Source organism: Capra hircus, chromosome 26 (assembly GCF_001704415.2).
Source record: "Capra hircus breed San Clemente chromosome 26, ASM170441v1, whole genome shotgun sequence".
NCBI classification, from domain to species: domain Eukaryota; kingdom Metazoa; phylum Chordata; class Mammalia; order Artiodactyla; family Bovidae; genus Capra; species Capra hircus.
Window position 1 is genome coordinate 15,284,997 of NC_030833.1, and position 19,324 is coordinate 15,304,320.

General features: G+C 47.0%; 1 protein-coding gene across 4 annotated transcripts in view; it reads left to right on the plus strand.

The window, feature by feature from the left end:
• GFRA1 (GDNF family receptor alpha 1) overlaps positions 10,462-19,324 on the plus strand; it is a 234,760-nt gene continuing 225,897 nt past the window's right edge. For 2 of the 4 annotated variants that reach the window (XM_018041623.1, XM_018041626.1), the window contains exons 1-4: positions 11,183-11,317; positions 11,617-11,910; positions 12,748-13,041; positions 14,285-14,368. In XM_018041623.1, the coding sequence (XP_017897112.1) occupies positions 11,871-11,910; positions 12,748-13,041; positions 14,285-14,368 (418 nt within the window). In that variant the 5' untranslated portion in view covers positions 11,183-11,317; positions 11,617-11,870. Of the gene's footprint in view, positions 10,773-10,936; positions 11,039-11,182; positions 11,318-11,616; positions 11,911-12,747; positions 13,042-14,284; positions 14,369-19,324 lie in introns of those variants that run through there. The other 2 variants (XM_018041625.1, XM_018041624.1) reach the window with 2 other exon arrangements.

Genomic DNA, 19,324 nt, shown 5'->3' on the forward strand with positions numbered 1-19,324 from the left:
TGTATACAGGACAAAGTCTGAAGAAATGAGGCACAAATTTCAGTTTTCTCCCAGACGAGTCACACAGGATCCATTTAAGTCTCCCAACAAGGCGTTGTGACAACATGTGAACTACTGAGTAACGGGGAAGTTCACTAGAGACTTGGAGGCTAAGGTTTCTATTGGGGTTGGCCATATAGTCACACTCTTTCCAGCATGAACCAAAATTCTAGACTCCCAGAAGAAAAGGGAGTATTAAGGATAAAGCATATTGTTTCCACATACCATTTAGGCACAGTGAGTCATTCTTGTCAGGAAATGCTGGGAACCCTCCTGAAATCTAAGTTCCCTGATGCCAGTTAAGGGCCAACCTTTAAAACAGGGCATTCCCAGGATAGCACTTTAAGGTCTGCTGTGTTGCCTTTTTTTCCTGCACAGTTCCAAAGACATGTTTTCCACAATTCACTAGGTTTTGCTAATAAGTGTTTATGCTAACACGGAATAGTGAATTCAGACATTACTCAGCTTCTCGGAACACTCTTTCCAACTCATGCTGGGCTGATCTACTTATCAATGAATTCAGATTTTTTCTATTTAGTAATTAAGATGACGCCTCTAAAGAGCCTGTAAAAGATGACGGAGTGAGTCTCAGCTATCTGGCAAAGCAACCTTTCTACCTCTGTTCCTACAACTCACTTGACCGTGAGGTAAAAGTGGGAGTTCATCATACCTTTTTTAGAAGTATTACCCTCAAGCATTTGGGTGCTGTTACAAATCAACTCCAAGCTGACCACAGGTTTCCAGAAATGAGTCTCTTTTTGGTGAGCTTGATGCTCATCTGCTCTAGGACATGCTTCTCTGCTCCAGAAAACGGTGTAATCTGCAGCCCTTTCTCCTTCCAACCAAGTGATCACAAACTCAGTTACATGAAAATAAAATTGGCTGAAAACACTTTCAAGCTAATTCTCCCAAGGATGTCGGTGTTTGACAGGGGGCACTAAGTATAGCAAAGCCTTAAAGATGGATCCTCAGCCGACAAAGCCGGGAATGATTTTGGTAAGATAGGAAGCTGTCCTGAACCCTCTGGTGAACCCTCTACGCACTCAAAATTGGAAGCGTTCAACAGCAGCCTCAGTTAGTTCACTGAAAGGCTGCACTGACTTGATGTTCTTCACCATTTCTTATTTCTTATTCTTCATTTCTTAGTCTTCACAGTGATTACAGTGAGAATGACTCAGGTTAAGCCAACTGTCTCCTAATATTTTGCAGAGGCATATAGGTGAAGGGATCTAGGGTAATAATTCAAATTATCCATATTTTATTTGTCCACATTGTGTTTGGTCTTGATCATTCTTTAGCATTTCATGAAAGGAGAGATTAGACAATTCACCAATCATTGTCAAAGACATGTTTGTATTCCACACCTATCAATTCAGGGCACTAGGGAGTGTAGAATATAAAAACATGGGTTTTGCCCTTCAGAACATCATGAATCTTGGATAAATACTGCAGCATAAGGGGAAGGACACAGGACTTGGAACTTGGCTCCTTGACTAAGAAGCTGGGTGGCCTTGGGCTAGTCACACTTTGGTAAGTCATTAAACAGTCCTGAGCTCCAGTTTCCTCATCTGCTCAATCAAAAAAATATCTTCTCTCCATGATCAAGTAGGTATCAGGATCAAATAGTGTGGTTGAATTCATCTCGAAGTGGTTGGTAAACTATAAATTGCACATGCTTGTGTATATGGGTGTGCGTGCGTGTGTGCATATGCACTTAAAGAACAGGAGAGAGTGATTGCATTTAAGAAAACCAACACGTTTAATAAATGATGGCAATAACCCAGCCCCATTATCGGGAGCAGTTACTGCCATCCTTTGCATCAATGATAGTGCAATTAACTTAATTAACACATACCTCTGCAGTGAGTCTGCTGAAATAAGACTTTGCCTCTTCACATGGCCCAGCCTTGCCAGTAAGGCGTCTCTGACTCATGCATCTTCCAAGTTGAGAAGCCAGAATGTTAAATGGTTTTGAGTTGGTATGCAGAAAACAGAATTCCAGAACTCCTAGCTCGAATTACCTAGAGAATATTAGAAACCTCATTGAAAACTTAAAGAATAAGGCAGACACCTTATTGAAAAGATGGAAGGCAAAAGGAGAAGAGGGCAGTAGAGAATGAGATGGTTAGAGAGCATCACTGACTCAATGGACATGAATTTGAGCAAACTCTGGGAGATGGTGAAGGACAGGGAAGCTTGGCTGCTGCAGTCCATGGTGTTGCAGAGTCAGACACAACTGAGCGGCTGAACAGCAACAACAACAAAGGCAGACCCCAGTGCATCCTAAAGTGCAGGTATGGGATGGTTGTGACCCCCTAAGGAAGTCATCCCCACCAATGCCGGAAGAACTCCCCACAGAGATAGCAGCCTATCCTTGCATGTGAAAGTGAAAGTCGCTTAGTCGTGTCCAACTCTTTGCGACCCCATAGACTATACAGTCCGTAGAATTCTCTAGACCAGAATATTGGAGTGGGTAGTCTTTCCCTTCTCCAGGGGATCTTCCCAACCCAGAGATCGAACCCGGGTCTCCCACATCGCAGGCAGATTATTTACCAGCTGAGCTGAGCCACAAGGGAAGCCCAAGAATACTGGAGTGGGTAGCCTATCCCTTCGCTAGAGGATCTTCCCGACCTAGGGATTGAACTGGAGTTTCCGGCATTGTAGGCAGTTTCTTTACCAATTGAGCTATCAGGGAAGCCCTGCATGAGGTATAAACAAAATAGCTTTCCGCCCATCATGATGGCATCAAGGGCTTTGATAAATGAGAGTGAGTCTGTGCCTAGATAAGGAACAAGTCTGAGGATTGGCCACTTTGCTGTAGCATGGAGCCCTGCTGATAGTCTTGACTGAAGGCTCTAAAGGAATAGTTTAGGGAGACCTCAGATAAAGGGCATAACACTTCTCTTTGGGGGTCTTTAGTTTCATTCTAGTCCTTCAGAGTAGCTGAAAAGCTCTCAAGAATATTCCTCTACTCCATGACCCTCTCTTTCCCCCTTTTCTCAATTCCATGGATCCACTCATTTTCTATCTTTCTACCTATCTCCTGTGACTCTGAAGTGCTTTATTTTTTATTTCCTTTCATGTTGACAATTCACCCTACACTCCTTTACCATATTGATTATTCCAGGCACACAGCTCATCAATGAGATTACATTTTCCTTCAGCGCTAATGTTCTTCTGTTATTTCCCACAGCAGTCGAGCAGGGGGCTGGTCCACGATAGAGTCTCAGGAAATAATTGCTGGATTTCTTTTTCTTTCTTTCTTTTCTTTTACTAGAAATTGGATGTACTAGTTCCAACCAGATTGGCTGCTTGTATTGGAGACCCAAGGGCTTCTCCGGTGGCTCAGTGGTAAAGAATCCACCTACAATGTAGGAGCTGGAGGAGACACAGGTTTGATCCCTCAGCCAGGAAGATCCCCTGGAGGAGGGCAGGGCAACCCCCTCCAGTATTCTTGCCTGGAGAATCCCATGGACAGAGGAGACTGGTGGGCTATAGTCCATAAGGTCACAAAGAGTTGGACATGACTGCAATGACATAACACAGCACGGCATTGGAGACCCAATATAGCAGTGGCTTAATAGGACACATTTATTTGTCTCTCACATAATGCTATGGAGATGGAAGGCCCAGGGTAGGCAGGCAGCTCTGTTTCAGGAGGTCATCCTGGGGACTCAAGTCCCTTCTGATTGCCGCTCTGTTTCTCTAGATGCTCTTCTCACCCGCCTGGTCAAATGTAATGCACCGAGCAGCAGGATGGAGAACAACAGGAAAATGTAGAGTAAGGATGGCCCTCAGAGATTCTTCACATCCTCTCTGTTACCTCTGATTCATCAGATCCAGGCCGCAGGACCACAACTGGCTGTAATGAAGGCTCAGAAGTATAATCTTTATTCTGTGGGGGCCAGATGTCCAAATAAAAATCAGAGCATTAATTAATTTCGAGCAGTGATTTTCAAGGTTTTTAACCATGATTCACCATAAGAAACACATTCTACATGACAATCCAATACAGGCATCACACACATTCAGAAATTAAAAGTTTTTTGAAACTATTTTTACCCCTTCTCTGGATAATGCATTTTTATATTTCATAAATGTTCTTTGTGACCAATGAATGGAGCATGGCCTGCAATTTGAAAGGTACTACTCTGAAAGGATGAGAGAAGAATCCTAATGGGTAGTTAGGAGTCTCTATTGGGAAGGAAGTATTTGGGTCTGACCTTAGGCAAGATCAAGTACCTGCATCCTTTCTAGTGTACATCACAGTACTATCCACAGTACTGGATACATACAAGAAAATAAATAAGTCAACCAAAGTAATCAGACAATAAATCAATTGGGCAATCAATGAAATCTTAGAGAGAATAAAGCTAAATCTCTACTGACGCTTGAGACAGAGTATTGAAGGCTAGAGGGGCCTTTCCACCAAGAGATCCTCTAAGGATGGGAAAATAAGAATTATTTTTGTCTCTTATTATGGGTATTGTGCAGATAAAACACCCACACAAATATCCATCCTATTGATTCTTCTGTATTTTAAGCTTAACAGATAATTCAGATCAAAACCAAATTGATCTGGTGTTAATTCTTTGTCATGGCCTCAAATTTATGAACTGCGTCAAGGGCAGTCTCATATTTTCATTGCGCTAGTGTATCTCCTAAACTATCCTAATTTACTTTTGTGCTAGAATAATCTATATAACAGATTTGTCATTCCTTCGATACATTTCAAGTCTGGGGAAAACCTCATACCGTGTGATGTTTTCTTTCTTGACAGTTTCAACTGACTTTTGTCAGATTTTTGACAGGGGAAAATAAAACCAACAACGCGAAGAACATTACACTGCATTTGTTTTCTGAGCAACAGTTTTGGATGAGTTTGAAATGACTTTTAAATGATGTCACAATCGATGCTTTAAAACAGGCCCAAATCCTTTGTGCTGCAAGCACTGTTGGCTTAATTAGTTCTGGTGGGGGCCGCATCATTAACTGCCGGCTAATTGTGTTAGTGGGCTCCTACTGCAGCGCTGCCAGAGGTTTTGGTTTTGGTAAACAGTGCATTTCCATGGCATTCATTGAAGGACGCCTGGGTAAGTGGCAGGACAGGGTGTGCTTTGCTACAGAGCTTTTCATTGTTGCAGGCAGGGCCTCCGAACCACTCACTCCCAAGTTTTTGATCGTCTTTCCTGCTTCTCTGTTTCATCACTGCTGGGAGAGGCCCCATCCTACCACTTTAGACCTAATGAGTAGCAAAAGAAGTCAGAAGTTTTTACTGCCTTCAAGGCTGCTAAAAGGCTTCTGAAGAAATGAGTCAGTGTTTTCAGGCTTGTTTTCATTCCACGTCCCAAAGCTCATCCGGATCGGCATCTGTGTTTGCTGCCTCGGGAGAGTGAGAGGCTAATTACTGGACAAAGCTGGGGATTAAGCTTCCCTCTTGCCCTCATGATGGAACAGTCCCTCTGGAACAGGGTTTAGGGCTTATAAGGAGAGTGGTGGAGAGAAAAGGTGCTTCCTCAGTGCAGCCCTTCCCCATGCTTTCTGGATAAACAGGAATGAAATGTACAGGGCGTTTCATCTACCACCTTTTGCAATCGCTAAGAAAACCTCGCAAGTCCCCTGCAGATGGGGTATCTCTTGCCATCTAGCCAAGCGATAAGACATGACAGGCACTTTACTGCATCAGAGCTGCACACCTTGAATGCATTTTGTGGCATAAGGCCAAAGTACAAATGACTTCCAACTCTCAGAAAATGCAATATTCTTTCACAAATGCATTAAAACCCTTGCATCGGCTTATTACTACTAAGCAATGAAAAGTGCTTGAAAACTAAGGAGGAAGTGAGGTTTCCTACCAGAGGCTCCTAAGGGTCAGGCACCTTGACAGCCAATAAGAAGCTTCCATTTGCAAATGATGTTCAAAAGACATACCTTAATATAGTCAGGCCGGAAAAGGGCTCTGAAATCTGAGAGCAACGGGCTCTTCCTGTACCCCCAAAGGGCAAATGTTGATGTACAGCCCTAAAGGGTGAAATTGGTGCTGCCATATTGACCCTATGCCAGCCTCCTAGATTTGGATGATTTCTAGTTTCTCATTTTCCTGAAAGACCGCATGAGGTCTTGCATGTTTATTAAAGAATTGCTAACACTTCTGGATCAATTTGGCTTCTAAAAATTTGCTTTCGAGGATGAAGCCTCCAGGTTAACTGTAATCTGGCTCTTCTAAATTCTTCTCTCCCAGAGACACATTTCTAGATGATTAGAGAACTTCAGGTGGGACTGTTACTCTGCCTCTGGCTTTATGCCTTAAAATATGACCTAAGGCAAACTATCATTTCCCAGAAATGAAATATGTCATATGTTACTATTAAAGTGAACCAGAAAAACAGCATTCTATTACAATAATGGGTTTTTTAAATAAATAAAGTAAATGTCAAATCCCCAAAGGAATAATACATATGTGATACTATTATTGAAACAGCAATACCAGCAATTTCATGAGGTACTTACATTTAGTATTTTTCCTACAGTAAAGGGATTTTATGTAAATCTTTCAGTAGAATTATTGTGTCAGAGGAAAATAAGAAACAGCATCACTTATTATGCATGCCATCAGTACATTTCTTGGAGGTGATGGTTTGTCCATTATCACTCTAAATGGTGGGGATGCAAAAATAAAATGAACAGAAAGTGTTTCTGCCTTCAAGGAGCTCACATTCCAGTCGAACCTGCAGATATAGCAACCAACTACAATGCAGTGTCACAGCAGTTGTGATAAAGACTCCAACTGGTCCATGAGAGTACACATTATAAACAACGATTCTTCCTAACCAAAGTCCTCACTATCCTTAATGACCTGTTAAAGCTTAGCTGCATCTTCACATAGCAGGATGAAAAGTGCATATGATGAAGATAGAACAGCATGGGCAAGCTTGTAGCAGAAAAAAAAAAAAACCCACAAAACATGGCACATTTAGGTAATAATGAGTGGTTTCGAGTAGTTACAGAGGTAAGCCTGCCAAACTGCCTAATGTCAAATACTTTGATAGACTAGTCTGTGTTAAAAAAAAAAAAAAACCCTTGAGTGATTTGTGAGCAGTATAATTTGACAAAATGAATGTATTTTGCATTGTACTCTATAGGACCAAGGCAGTAAAAGTAGGAGACAAAATACTACATGAAATAAAACTGTCATACTCACCATGACTCACCTTAAAACTCATTTTAACTTATGAAAATACACTTACCTCAAGAAATGCAAGAAAATTGCTCACTTCACGTGCTTATGGGTGGATTGAACCTAATTTTGTAGCATTAAACCAATTTCCCACTGAGAAAACATGTCACAGAGGATGGCATGAACCTTTATAATTATTAATAATATTTGATATTTCAATGTCACCTTTCATCCTGAGATCAGTCCTGTACACATGGGAACAGATAAGCTCCAAAGGAACAGAGATAATACTGATACAGTAATTCACACTGCATTTCTATCTTTTATATTCCAAGGGCTTTTCAGCCATGTATTTTTCTCGCTTTTAGAAAGTAGTGGATATAGTTGTAAAGCAGAAGTTTTTTGAGCTCCTACTATAAGAAGTTTTCGGGTGGTGTAAGGGCCACATCTTTCTGCACATAGCTATCCTTGGGAGATCACTTCCCTTTCCTTAGTTTCTTTCCCTGTTGATCTCCTTCTGAGAATCAACAGTGGGCTATGTTCTCATGGATTCTCCAACTTCCTTCAAACGATTAACATCACCATCATCATCATCATTACAATAATGGTGACTACTGTTGAGGCTTGTGAAACACCCACTTTAGGCCTGCTTTGTTCTACGTTCTGAGAACTTTATATACACACCACGTTAAATAATTTCATACCAACATTATAGAGTAGGACTGTTCAACAGAACTTTCTGTGACGATGGACATGTTCCACGTCTATGCTGTCTGATAATGTGGCCACTAGCCACAGAGGGATATTGGGTACCTGAAATATAGTTAGTGCTACTGAATAGTAAAAAATCTACCTGCAATGCGGGAGACCGGGTTCGATCTTTGGGTCAGGAAGATCCCCTGGAGAAGGGAATGGCTACCCACTCTACTATTCTTGCCTGGAGAATTCCCTGGACAGAAGAGCCTGGCCGGCTACAGCCCATGGGTTCAAAAAGAGTCAGATACGGTTGAGTGACTCACACACAGTGCTACTGAGGAACTGCGTCTTTCTTTTATTTAATTTTCATTGAAATACTCACATGGCTAGTGAACTTTATATACACATCACATGAAATAATTTTACACCAACATTGTAAAGTTTTATTCAACAGACCTTTCTCTGATGATGGAAATGTGGCTAGTGACTATTGAGTTGGACGATACGGTTATACATGTTGTGGCTTATTTTTTTAAAACCCCGTTTTCATCATCAGTAAGAACTTAATGAAGACTAGAGTGAGTGAAAAGTTCAGAAATATCTCAAAGCTTACAAATATTTAAAAAGAAGTCCTATATTTTACATTTGGAGAACTTTTATTTATATCTGCTCCCTGTCAAAATTTTATTTAAAAGATGCCCGTGGAATGGTAGGAAAGCACAGGATAATTTCTTAACAAAGAACCCTTATAAAAGATGTGGATGATGTCCTTAAATGAAATCTCATTGTCCTCCAACCATTCCATATGGTCTGCAATGACAGGCACTAGTCCATCCATCCGATTACTTCCAAACGGAGACATTCACCACTACTTTTAAAATGGAGTGATGAAAGAGAGTTTTATGTTTTGGGTGTCCATGGAGAAACAGTCTTCAGATAAACTCTTAATTCACGTTTGTGCAATTCTCTCACTGAAACCACCTCCCCAGGATTTCTCTAGTGTGTGTGTGAAAATATGGGAATAAACTGTTTTGACGTGGAGAAATTGATTGGAAGACTTAATTGCATTTCCACTTAGTCCACTCTGTAACTTAGACTGTTACCACTGCCAGAGCCTGAGACTGCAAGTAGCCTTTGGTTTGAACCATCTGTCGCGAAAATGTGACATATGTTTGCTTTGTTTACTCAACAACCAAGCGTAAACTGATACACTGAACAAGAAGTCCGTGTGTGGTGTGACTGTGTGTGTGTGTGTGTGTGTGTGTGTGTGCGCGCGCGCGCGCGCGTTTGTACGCGCGGCGCGTCTGAGGAGTGGGGGTGCTTGTTGAGGGCTTCATACACGCCCCGGAGGAACACGTGCACAGGAGCGCAGATCCGTCGGATGCCGGCTCGGTTTGGAGCCGGTGTTGATGCCCCTGCGCACTCCAAACAAAGCGAAGCCCGCTACCCAGCGGCCGCCGCCGCGACGAAGGACACGCCTGACTGATGTGTAGTTGAATGGAGAGCTACGCAGCCCTCCGTTTCCTTTCTCCTTCCCCCTCCCTGCCCCCCACCCCGCCCTTACATCCCGGCCTCAAACTTCAACCAAAGCCCCTGCCCTTTTCAATTACCTACCCTTCGTCGATCAAATTGACCGTTTTGTCTCTCTCTCTCCTGGGTACCCCATTGTCTAGTACGATGGATTTGCATATTTGACAGCTGGGCTCACCTAGACTTCATGCAAACTCGGCTTCCCCAAGAGGTGAACGCAGACATCAGCAAAGATCCTATATATAAGTCCTGAGCGGCTGGATGAGCTTGCCACCGAGAGCTGTTGCCCAGACCCCTCTCTGGACCCAGTGTAGACGTTGGTGCCCCGTGCGCCCCCCGGCGTGTGAAGAAGGGAGCGTGTTTTCAGGGCGGGGTGGGTGGGAGTGGGGGGGTCAGCAGCCTGGCCGAGAATGAGTGGTCCCAGGGGTTGGGGTCAAGGGCTGCGCGTGTGAACCTTTAAATTTATTATTATTTTAAATTTTACGCTTAAAACAGCCAAGATGGAGGTCAGCTTATAAATTTCCCAAAGCTAGGTCTGACTCGGTTGAAATGCAGTGGGCCAGGGGGTGCGCTTTTGTCTCCTTGCTCAGGCTCGAGAAGAGAGGCAGAGACTGCGCGTGCATGTGCGAGTGTGAGTGTGAGCGTGTTGGCGTGGATGACTGGCTGGGCACATCCCGCGATCGCAGCCCCGAGGGCCAGGGTCTGAGTGTGTGTTGTAACGGGCCAAATCTTGAGTCATAGCCGTGGGTGACGTGGGGAGAAACTTTGCGTTGAGAAGGGTCTGGTTTGATTGTGCTAAGAGAGAAGGAAGAAAGAGGCCTTGTGCATTGTGCGTGTGTGTGTGTGTGTGAAAGAGAGAGAGAGAACTGAGAGAGAGAGACTAGCGGCGCTCGCGGCCGGCTGCGTAGCGCTGTGTGTCCTGTGCGCGCTTGCGGGAGCCGGCCCCGGGTCCCACAGCCCGTGAGTGTGTGCGTCTACGGCGTCCTTGCGGGCGAGTATCTGAGGGGCTGGCGGTGTGCTGCGGGGTGGCAGGAGCAGGAACAGGCGGAGGGTCCTCCGGGAAAGAAATCTGGCCAAGGAACTCGCTGTTCGCCGCGCAGCTCCCGGTGACCACTACCATCCCTAAGGGACCTCCCGAGCCAGGGCTCTGCTCGGAAAACACCCTGGCCCAACTTGGTCCTCTGCGCTCTCGAGGATTACCGCATCTTTCTTCCTAGTGCAGAGAAGTGAGATTGGAAAGGGAAGGAGGGGGCGAGTACAACACCCGCCCCCCACCAACCCAGTAAATAAATAAATAAACTGGCATCTCGCCGCAGCTGGTTAAGTCCAGGTTGGTAGCATTTGGATAGATTTCTCCCATTCTGTCGGTTTGGGAACCCGTCGCCTCGCCCTCATTCCCCTCTACCCGTCTTGTGGGCGTCCCTGAACTTTGGGGCGCAGCGTCTTGCGCGGCGCGGGGCTGCACCTGCCCTGGCGCTCCAGAGCTGCGGGCCCTGTGCGCTCGGCCAGGGTGACGGCGATGATGCGCGCGACTCCGGGGCGCTGGGCTAGTGTCTACGCGGCGCGGACGCTAGGAAACCGAGGACAGCGCGGCGGGTAGGGGCGCGCGAGCCGGGTTTCAGCCCCAACCGGGACATCGATTCCTCCTCTCGCGACTGCCTCTGAATGGAGGCGAGCCCGAGGAGGAGGGGATACGGCAATGGGGGGCAGCGATTGGTGGTTTGGGTGGAGAGGGCCGGCTGAGCCAGAGAGCTGGCGCGGGGAGGGGGCGGTGAACTTCCCGGGAGAAGGGGCTCTTTCCGCGCCAGGGCTGGCGAGAAAGCTGCCGCCGCCGAGTGCTTCGACTCCAGGCAGCGGCCGGCTCGCTCTCGGAAAGTAACGTTATTTATTTATTTGCTTGCGTTCAACCTCTTGGATTGGACCCAGTAGACACCCCCTTGGACTTTGGGAGCCCGCGTCTGACCTCTCCAGCCTTTACCCTGCCGTGCGGGCGGCTCCCGGGAATACACGCACATGCACCCCCGGGAACCCCCTCCCCGCGCCCCGACCTGGGTAGGGGTGGGCCCTCACCCGGGCGCTAAAAAGTCCCCCAAGGCTGAAGCCGGGGAGGGCAGAGGGGCGGGGGAGGCTCCAGCGCTCTCCGCTCTGGTTTCAAAGCGCACTCTCCCTTCCAGGTTGGGTCGGACCTGAACCCCTAAAAGCGGAACCGCCTCCCGCCCTCGCGCCAACCGTCCGCCCGGAGCTGAGTCGCCGGCGGCGGTGGCGGCGGACGGACCTGGGAGTTTCCTGTCGCCCTGGATGGAGCTGAACTTTGGGCGGCCAGAACAGCGCGGCAGTCCGGGGATCACTGCATGCTGAGCTCCCTTGGCGAGACCGAGCGGCAGGCCGGGATTTTCGGGGGGGCGGGGACCAGCTGCGCGCCGGCACCATGTTCCTGGCGACCCTGTACTTCGTACTGCCGCTTCTGGGTAAGTCGAGGCCGCCGCTGGCTTTCTTATCTGCGGAGTCTTTCCGGGAGTACTAGCGGCAGCAGCCACCCGCCACCCCCCCCCCCAGTTGTGTTGCTGGTGCGGTGGGGTGGGAGCGGGAAGTTTCGTTGCTGAACCCTCAGCAACCCCGGGTGGGGAGTGGGGCGCGGGCGGCGCGGCACTTGCCCGCAGTTTCTCTTCCTTAGATTTTGTTTCCTACGTTTTGTATTGACCTAGCCTGCGGGCAATGAAAGGGTCTGAGCCCTCCAGCCCCGAGCCCGACGCTCCTTGCGAATCCACGGGAGCTCGCGGAGGCGCGGCGGGCAGGTGGGGTGTGGACTAGCACCCGACCAGAAGAGCAAAGTTGGAAGGGAAAAACTTTTTCCCCAATAGCATCTCAGGGCTCCCCACCGGGCGGGCCGGGGACCAGGGCTCGCCCTCACTGCGCCCAGTGCCCAGCCCGCTGCTTTCGCCTTCCGAAAGCCCCTGGGCTTCAGTCGGGCCGGGCGGAGCGAATGGCTGGAACCCGGGCCGGCGGCCCTGGAGGTCGAGCGGAGGCTGAGGCCGGTGGGTCCCGGGGCGGCAGGGCCGGTGCTCACGGTGGGCAGCGCTGGCTCGCGGGCAAATCGCCTGAAACCCGCAAGCTTCGGGATGGAGTAGGGGGAGACCGGCGGCAGGAGGTGCCGGGGCGGGAAGATGGACTCTGGGGCGTAGCGGGGCGGGCGTGCCCGGTGCGCCGGGAGCCCCAGAAGCCGGGTCCTGCGCGCGTCCTCCCTCCCCGCTGGCGCCCCGCGCCCCTGCCCCGCCGCACTCACGCGCCCTCCCCTCCGCCCGCAGACGTTCTCCTGTCGGCCGAGGTGAGCGGCGGGGACCGCCTGGACTGCGTGAAAGCCAGCGATCAGTGCCTGAAGGAGCAGAGCTGCAGCACCAAGTACCGCACGCTCCGGCAGTGCGTGGCGGGCAAGGAGACCAACTTCAGCTTGACCTCGGGCCTCGAGGCCAAGGACGAGTGCCGCAGCGCCATGGAGGCCCTGAAACAGAAGTCCCTTTACAACTGCCGCTGCAAGCGGGGCATGAAGAAGGAGAAGAACTGTCTGCGCATCTACTGGAGCATGTATCAGAGCCTGCAGGGTACGCGCGACCGGCTCCGTTCCCCTCCCCCAGCCCCTGAAGGCAGGGGGCCCCTAGGCCCCGGGGTCTGGCTGACCTCATCTTCCACTCAGTTCTCCCCAGCTGCAGAATGAGGACCTTTCATGGGCCCTCAGGGACGTCGGCAGCTGGTGTTTGCTGCCTCCCTAGCAGCACTGTCGGGGCCTGCTTGTTGGCAAACCCGTGATGGGGTGGAGGGACATCCCGGGGACCCCTGCTGACCTCTCTGAAACTTGGTCAGAACATCGGAGTTAGGAATCCATTAAAGGCCGCCTCGAGGAACCTGCGACTTCCCTCCAAGGAGGAGCACTGGCTCCACAGGATAATCGGAAAGCTTACACTGCGTCTTGCCTGGAGTTTCTCTCTCTTCTCCCCTTCTATTCTGACACAAGATAAAGAATTCAGAATAAAGAGTCCAGTGGAATCTATTCTATCTTTACCATCCCCCCACCTCCAAACCTGATCAAAGGCAGATGTGGGGGGGCGGGGAAATTGTCATCTTAGATGATCTGAGTCTTGAACCAGCTAGTGTGGTTCAGCCTTGGTTCATACAGAAATGACTCCGAGAGGGACAGGTCTACTTGTTACAGTCATCCATTTCAATGGCAGTTTTTTGGTCCTTGTGTGCAGGAGGTGGCTGATGTTTGTAAATCTAACACAAACATTCAGGGCCTTCATTCTCCACTGAGACTCTTGCTGAAAATCTGTAATATACAGATTTGACCTCTCAGCTGCTACTTCCTCCAGAACCTGTTAATGAAAACCTATTTCAGAAGCTGACTGTTTAATAGCCAGAGTACCTGCTTTCTGACCGTATGCCATGTTTTGGGAGCAAAAAAAAAAAAAAAAAAAAAAATCGGGGCAGTGGGGGCTCTTTTGGGTCACCTTTCTTCCATTGGCTCCTGGAGGCAATCTGGGCTTGTGACGTCACTGATTCCTTCCTCTCTGGTTTCCTTCCTTTGCAAAGAGTGGGAGAGTTTTCTGGCAAGATGAGCCTGGGTTGTTCTCCAATGTTTTCATGGCACTCTGGGGAGAGCAAGGACAACAGAGGCAGAGGGAATGAAAAGAAATAACCAGAGCCAAATAGATGCATTTGAAATCTTTGAAAGTTTCAGCATCTTTTTGTTACACAATCATAACATAATTAGAATTCAGATTCAGTAACAAAAACTGCCTGAAATATGCCTGTTTTCCAATCTGAGCCCAATCTTTCTGTTGTTTTTAGGAAATGATCTGCTTGAAGACTCCCCGTATGAGCCAGTAAACAGCAGATTGTCTGATATATTCCGGGTGGTCCCATTCATACCAGGTAAGCAGATTCATACTTCTACTCTGATGTCTTCGCCCACTTGAAATCCGTTGGCTTGCATTCCCTTTGGCTCTCAAGCAGTGTATAAGGAGATAGTTGAATGGCACAGTGTTTCTGGGAAATTAGAAACAGGATGATGATAATGAAGAGGCAGAATGCCTAGAGATGATTGTACGACTTGAAAGTAATTCTAAATGAAGTAAATGTGGTGTGGTGGTTTGAAAGAGGTTGGAGGGAAGTGACTTGGTTGAATTCCCCCTACCCCCACCCGCCCCACAATAAAATATGATTGGCCAACTCTTGCGAAGGGAGTGCCACTTCTGTCTGTAGGTGGCAATCGTATTCCCTTCTTGCTGCATACTGTACACAGTGCCGCCCTGGAAATGGGATCCTTTTAAATGATGCTGCTTTACTTTACAAGATGCTTGAAGATAATCTTAGATTGTTGAAGACTCTTGGACAGACTCACGGGTTTGCCTTTGATTTAAAAGATTAAGCTCTACTATTTGTTAACATGTTTTGTTTTGTTTTTAATTTTTCCTGAGCAAGTGTGTGCATATACGAAAGAATATGTTACTGCCCTTTCAAAAGTGGTCTCACTTCCCGTGGTTTGTCTTTGCAAAGCTACATTTGGTTTGGAAGTGAACTTCTTTTTAGAATTAAGTTTTCCATAACATCTGCATTCAGATAGCCCCACAAATAATGAGTGAGGCAGTAATTTCCCTTAATGACATGCAGATTCCAGACTGATGTTGTCTTTATTTGTTTACAGTTCAGACTTTCTCAAGTATACATAGCCATCACAAATTGTATGTTTCTTGGTGGTTAAATGTGGTGGTTCACATTGAATGTGATTCTATGAGATGGAGGTTTGGTCCTGGTGAGAGTGTTCTAGTGTTCTAAATGTTTTATGCTTTCCTGCAGAAAGTCATAGAACCAAGAAAGTATGTAAATACTGAAATTATGTGTATTATACATACATTCATTCACAGACATCCACTGAGCACCTGCTGCATTCTTACCATTGGTAGTTTGGCAGTGAGCCAGATAGAAGTTATATCTGCTCCCGTGACATGAATCTTAGAAGCAGCCAGCAGCTGGCATTTATTAAGCTCTTGTTATGTGCCAGGCACTGTTTAAGATCTTTTCATCACTGGCTTATGTAGTCATCATCAAGTGTGTCTTACATGTTGTTATTTCCATTTTAGAGATGAGATGATTGAGGCAAGGGGAAGTTAGGAAACCAGCCCGAGATCACAGAGCTCCTAACTGGTGGAACCAGAACTTAAACTCAGATTTATTTGCAGGGTTTTGTAACATTTGTCTCTTACTGCTCAAAGTGTGCTCCTCAGACCATCAGCATGGACTGATGTCACCTGAAAGTTTGTTAGAAGTATGGAATCTCAGGCTACTTCCCAGAGCTGTGGGATGAGAATTTACATTTTAGGAAGCTCCCTGGGCTGAGTGCTTTGTATGCTCAAGAAGCTTGAGAATCACTCCTCTCTATTATTTTTTTTTGGTTCAGAGAAAAAGTGTGTGTGTATGTGTGTGTGTGTGTGTGTGTGGCCTGTTTCTGGGATAAAACATAAGAGGACAAGTTTAGTGTCAGAGGCATTCATACATGATCCTAAATATGTTGATAGCTTATACCTCAGATCCCTATTTACGTTCTTTGTCCCTTTGGCCCTGCCAGGACAGTGGCTCAGTGGATCAAGAATGCGCAGACAAGAGTATATGACCATCAGAGTTCTTGTGTTAGCAGATCAGTAGGAACTAGGGTGGGGTACCAGAAACCTGGCTGACCTTCCTGGTACTGTGAGGGGCAGTGCCTCCTGCTGGCTGCCTGTGCCCTGGAAGCATTACTGCTCAGCCTTTGTGCCAATGCCTGAAAGGATGTGAACCCTTTTCCCCTGCTGAGAAAGTGAAAGTAAGGAAATAGGTAAGGAAGAAGATTCATCTGGGTTTTAATTTCAAAACTGTTTTGAACTATAGGGCTGTAATAGACTCATTTTACTCTCTCTGGGTCTCTGTTTTTTTTGGTATAATGAGACCATTGAAGTAAAAATCCCCAATCCGAACAGTCCATGATTTTGAGGGTAGATTGAGGTCATCTCCAAAATCCCCCTCTTTTCAATCCTTGCATTCTTTCTCCACTTAAAGTGACCTGGCCATTCTTGGATACCACTGGCTTGTCTGGATATATATATATATTTTTTTTGATGGGTATCACATGCTTCTGCCTGGACCAAGTCCCACCGATTCATTTTTTTGGCTCGTTCTCTCAAACAGATATGTTTTCATAACAAATATGTTGTAAGACCCAGCCTGCCGAGGACCCAGAAGTCATAACTCAGGGCCAGGAAGATCTTGTCTGGAGCTACATTTTATATCTCAAGGGCATTGGATTTAGGTTCCAGCTGTAATGAGCTTTGACCTCTACAGTGACTGTGTTCCTTAAGTGGGTATAAGAGAGCCAAATGGAGCCTCGAGAGGTTTCGAGCCATTGAATAATGCATATGATCCAGTTTGGCATTTGTAGGATGGAGAGGGACAGAGGATCGGGATGATGAATGCTGCTCTTCATGGTTCGAATCTGAGTTTCTAGAACATCTCTTCTGTTTTAAGAATGTCTCTGAGGAAACCGGGACAAGCAGGGCCTTTGCCTTTTACAGATAGGGTAGCCGTCAGAGTTTCCATATTTGGATGTCTCTGCCCAAGGTGAAGAGAATGTTTATCCACATACGCTAAGGGTGAGCTGAATCCTTTCACTGAACAAGACATGTTTGACGTTCTTGCTTTTCCATTTTCCTTGGACTCATCAAACCCACAGCCATCATTGCCACTGTTTACTTGATCACTAGTTAAAAGGCCATATGGAGATATTATCAGTGATGGGAACAAGGAAGGGACCAAAAATAAGGTAGAACAATGTTAAAACTGTCATCTGAAGCCTGAACTGCAGAAGGGAAATCAAGCAGGCTAGTCTGGCAAGAATTGAGGTGGGGAGTTGGAGGGATTCTTCTCCTGGAAGCGCAATAGGAGAAGTGGAAGCATTGGCCTCCAAGGCACTTTGAAGGGCTCTAGGAAGTACCCTTTCTGTGGGTGGATGCTGGTGTGGTTTTTAGGGGTCCCACCACACAGTGAGCTAGAGGACACAAAGGAACAAGTGAGTCAGTGCAAGAGGACGTCGGAAGAGAGGACCAAACCCAGGAAAGTGTCTTGGGAACCAAGAGGGCAGAGCTGTGTGGGTGCTCAGAGTGTCTGAGGTTGGAGCTATCAAGTGGTAATTTCACATCTGTGACTCTTAGCCATGACTTTACTCTTTCACTTCCATTCTGCCTCGCTTTTTCTTCCTCATAAAAGTTCAAATGCAGCAAGAAATAAATAGTAATTGGAAAGGACGATGAGCCTGTTGGCACTGTTTTTGGACTCTGGAGGAGGAGCGCAAAGCAGTGAGAAGTTTGAAAAGTGGAGTGGTACTGAAAAAAGCCTGGAGATGGAGGATCAGAGAGTGGATATAAGCCCCTCAAAGGCAGCAAGAGATTTTTTCTAAGAAAGGGCTCCAAGATTTAAAAGGATTGGTTGGGAGGTCGGATTTTGTAGAGAAGAGTCAAGAAATGTCAGACCTTCCTCAGGGGTAATCAAAGTCAATGGTATTTGCAAACAAGTGTCAACTGGAGAGATTGTGGGACAAGAGTGATGCTGGTATTTGAACATCCTTTATCTGCTTTGGTGAAAGACAAAGTTCTAGTTCTCTGGCTTTGCAACCATTTCCCTACCAAGTCCCAGAGAGTGGCTTAGATTTTCACAGGAAACTCAGGATCTTGAGGTTGGTTCCCAAGTAATTGGAAATGGCTTGCCGCAGCATCAGATGCCCTAAGCTCTCCTGAGTCTGGCTCCTTTTTGAATGACGCTGTAAATCATGAGCCAAGTTTAACTTTTCTGTTTTAATGCACCATCATATTTATGTAGCTATTAAATGAAAAGTTTCTTAAAATGTTTACATGTTGAAGAAGAGCCTTATAAGACCATCTGCTGTCTTGTCAAATCATGACAAGAGAGAAACGCTTGTAAGTACTAGCTGCGAGGGGTGTGTGGTGGTCCTCTCCTTTTTATTCAGCTCTCTAATCGTGTGTCCCTATGTTGAGAACCCCTATAAGTCTTTTGTTCTCTATTCTGGCATATATTAAACTCCTTCACGGCCTTCCAGGTGGTGCAGTGGTAAAGAATCCACTTGGTAATGCAGAAGAAGCAAGAGATGCAGATTGCATCCCTGGGTTGGGGAGATCCCCGAGAGTACAAAATGGCAACCCAGTATTCTTACTTAGAAAGTTCCATGGACAGAGGAGCCTGGCAGGCTACAGTCCATGGGGTTGCAAAGAGTTGGACACGACTGAGCGGCTGAACACACAGCATACGGCCATCTTCCTAGGTCACCTTGGCTCTGCCCTCCCTCTCGAAGCCACTTCACCTCTCCAGTCAAGCTCACTGTGCAGGCCATTCCCAGGCATTTGCTTTCCCATGCCTTGACACTTGGCTTTGCCTCCGTGTGGGAAGTTTCTATTAGTTCTTTAAGACCAAGATCAGGTTTCGTCTCTTAGGGCCGTGCTGGAATTCCCCCAGACAGGCACTTCCACTCAGGATTCTCTCACGCTGCAGTTTGCTCTTGCCTTTATGATAGCTGTTAATCACAGCCTATTGAGAGGACTTATTTGTGCGTCTGTCTTTCTCACTGGAAAGTCGGGGATTTGCTTGTGATGCCGGGTGTTTGTTCAGCATCGAGCATCCTCCCCGGCTCTGAGCAGACATCAGCACAACCATATGTGCTAAATCACTTCAGCCCTGTCCGACTCTTGCAGCCCCACAGACTGTAGCCCACCAGGCTCCTCTGTCCATGCGATTCTCCAGGCAGGAATACTGGAGTGGGTTGCCGTTTCCTACTCCAGAGGATCTTCC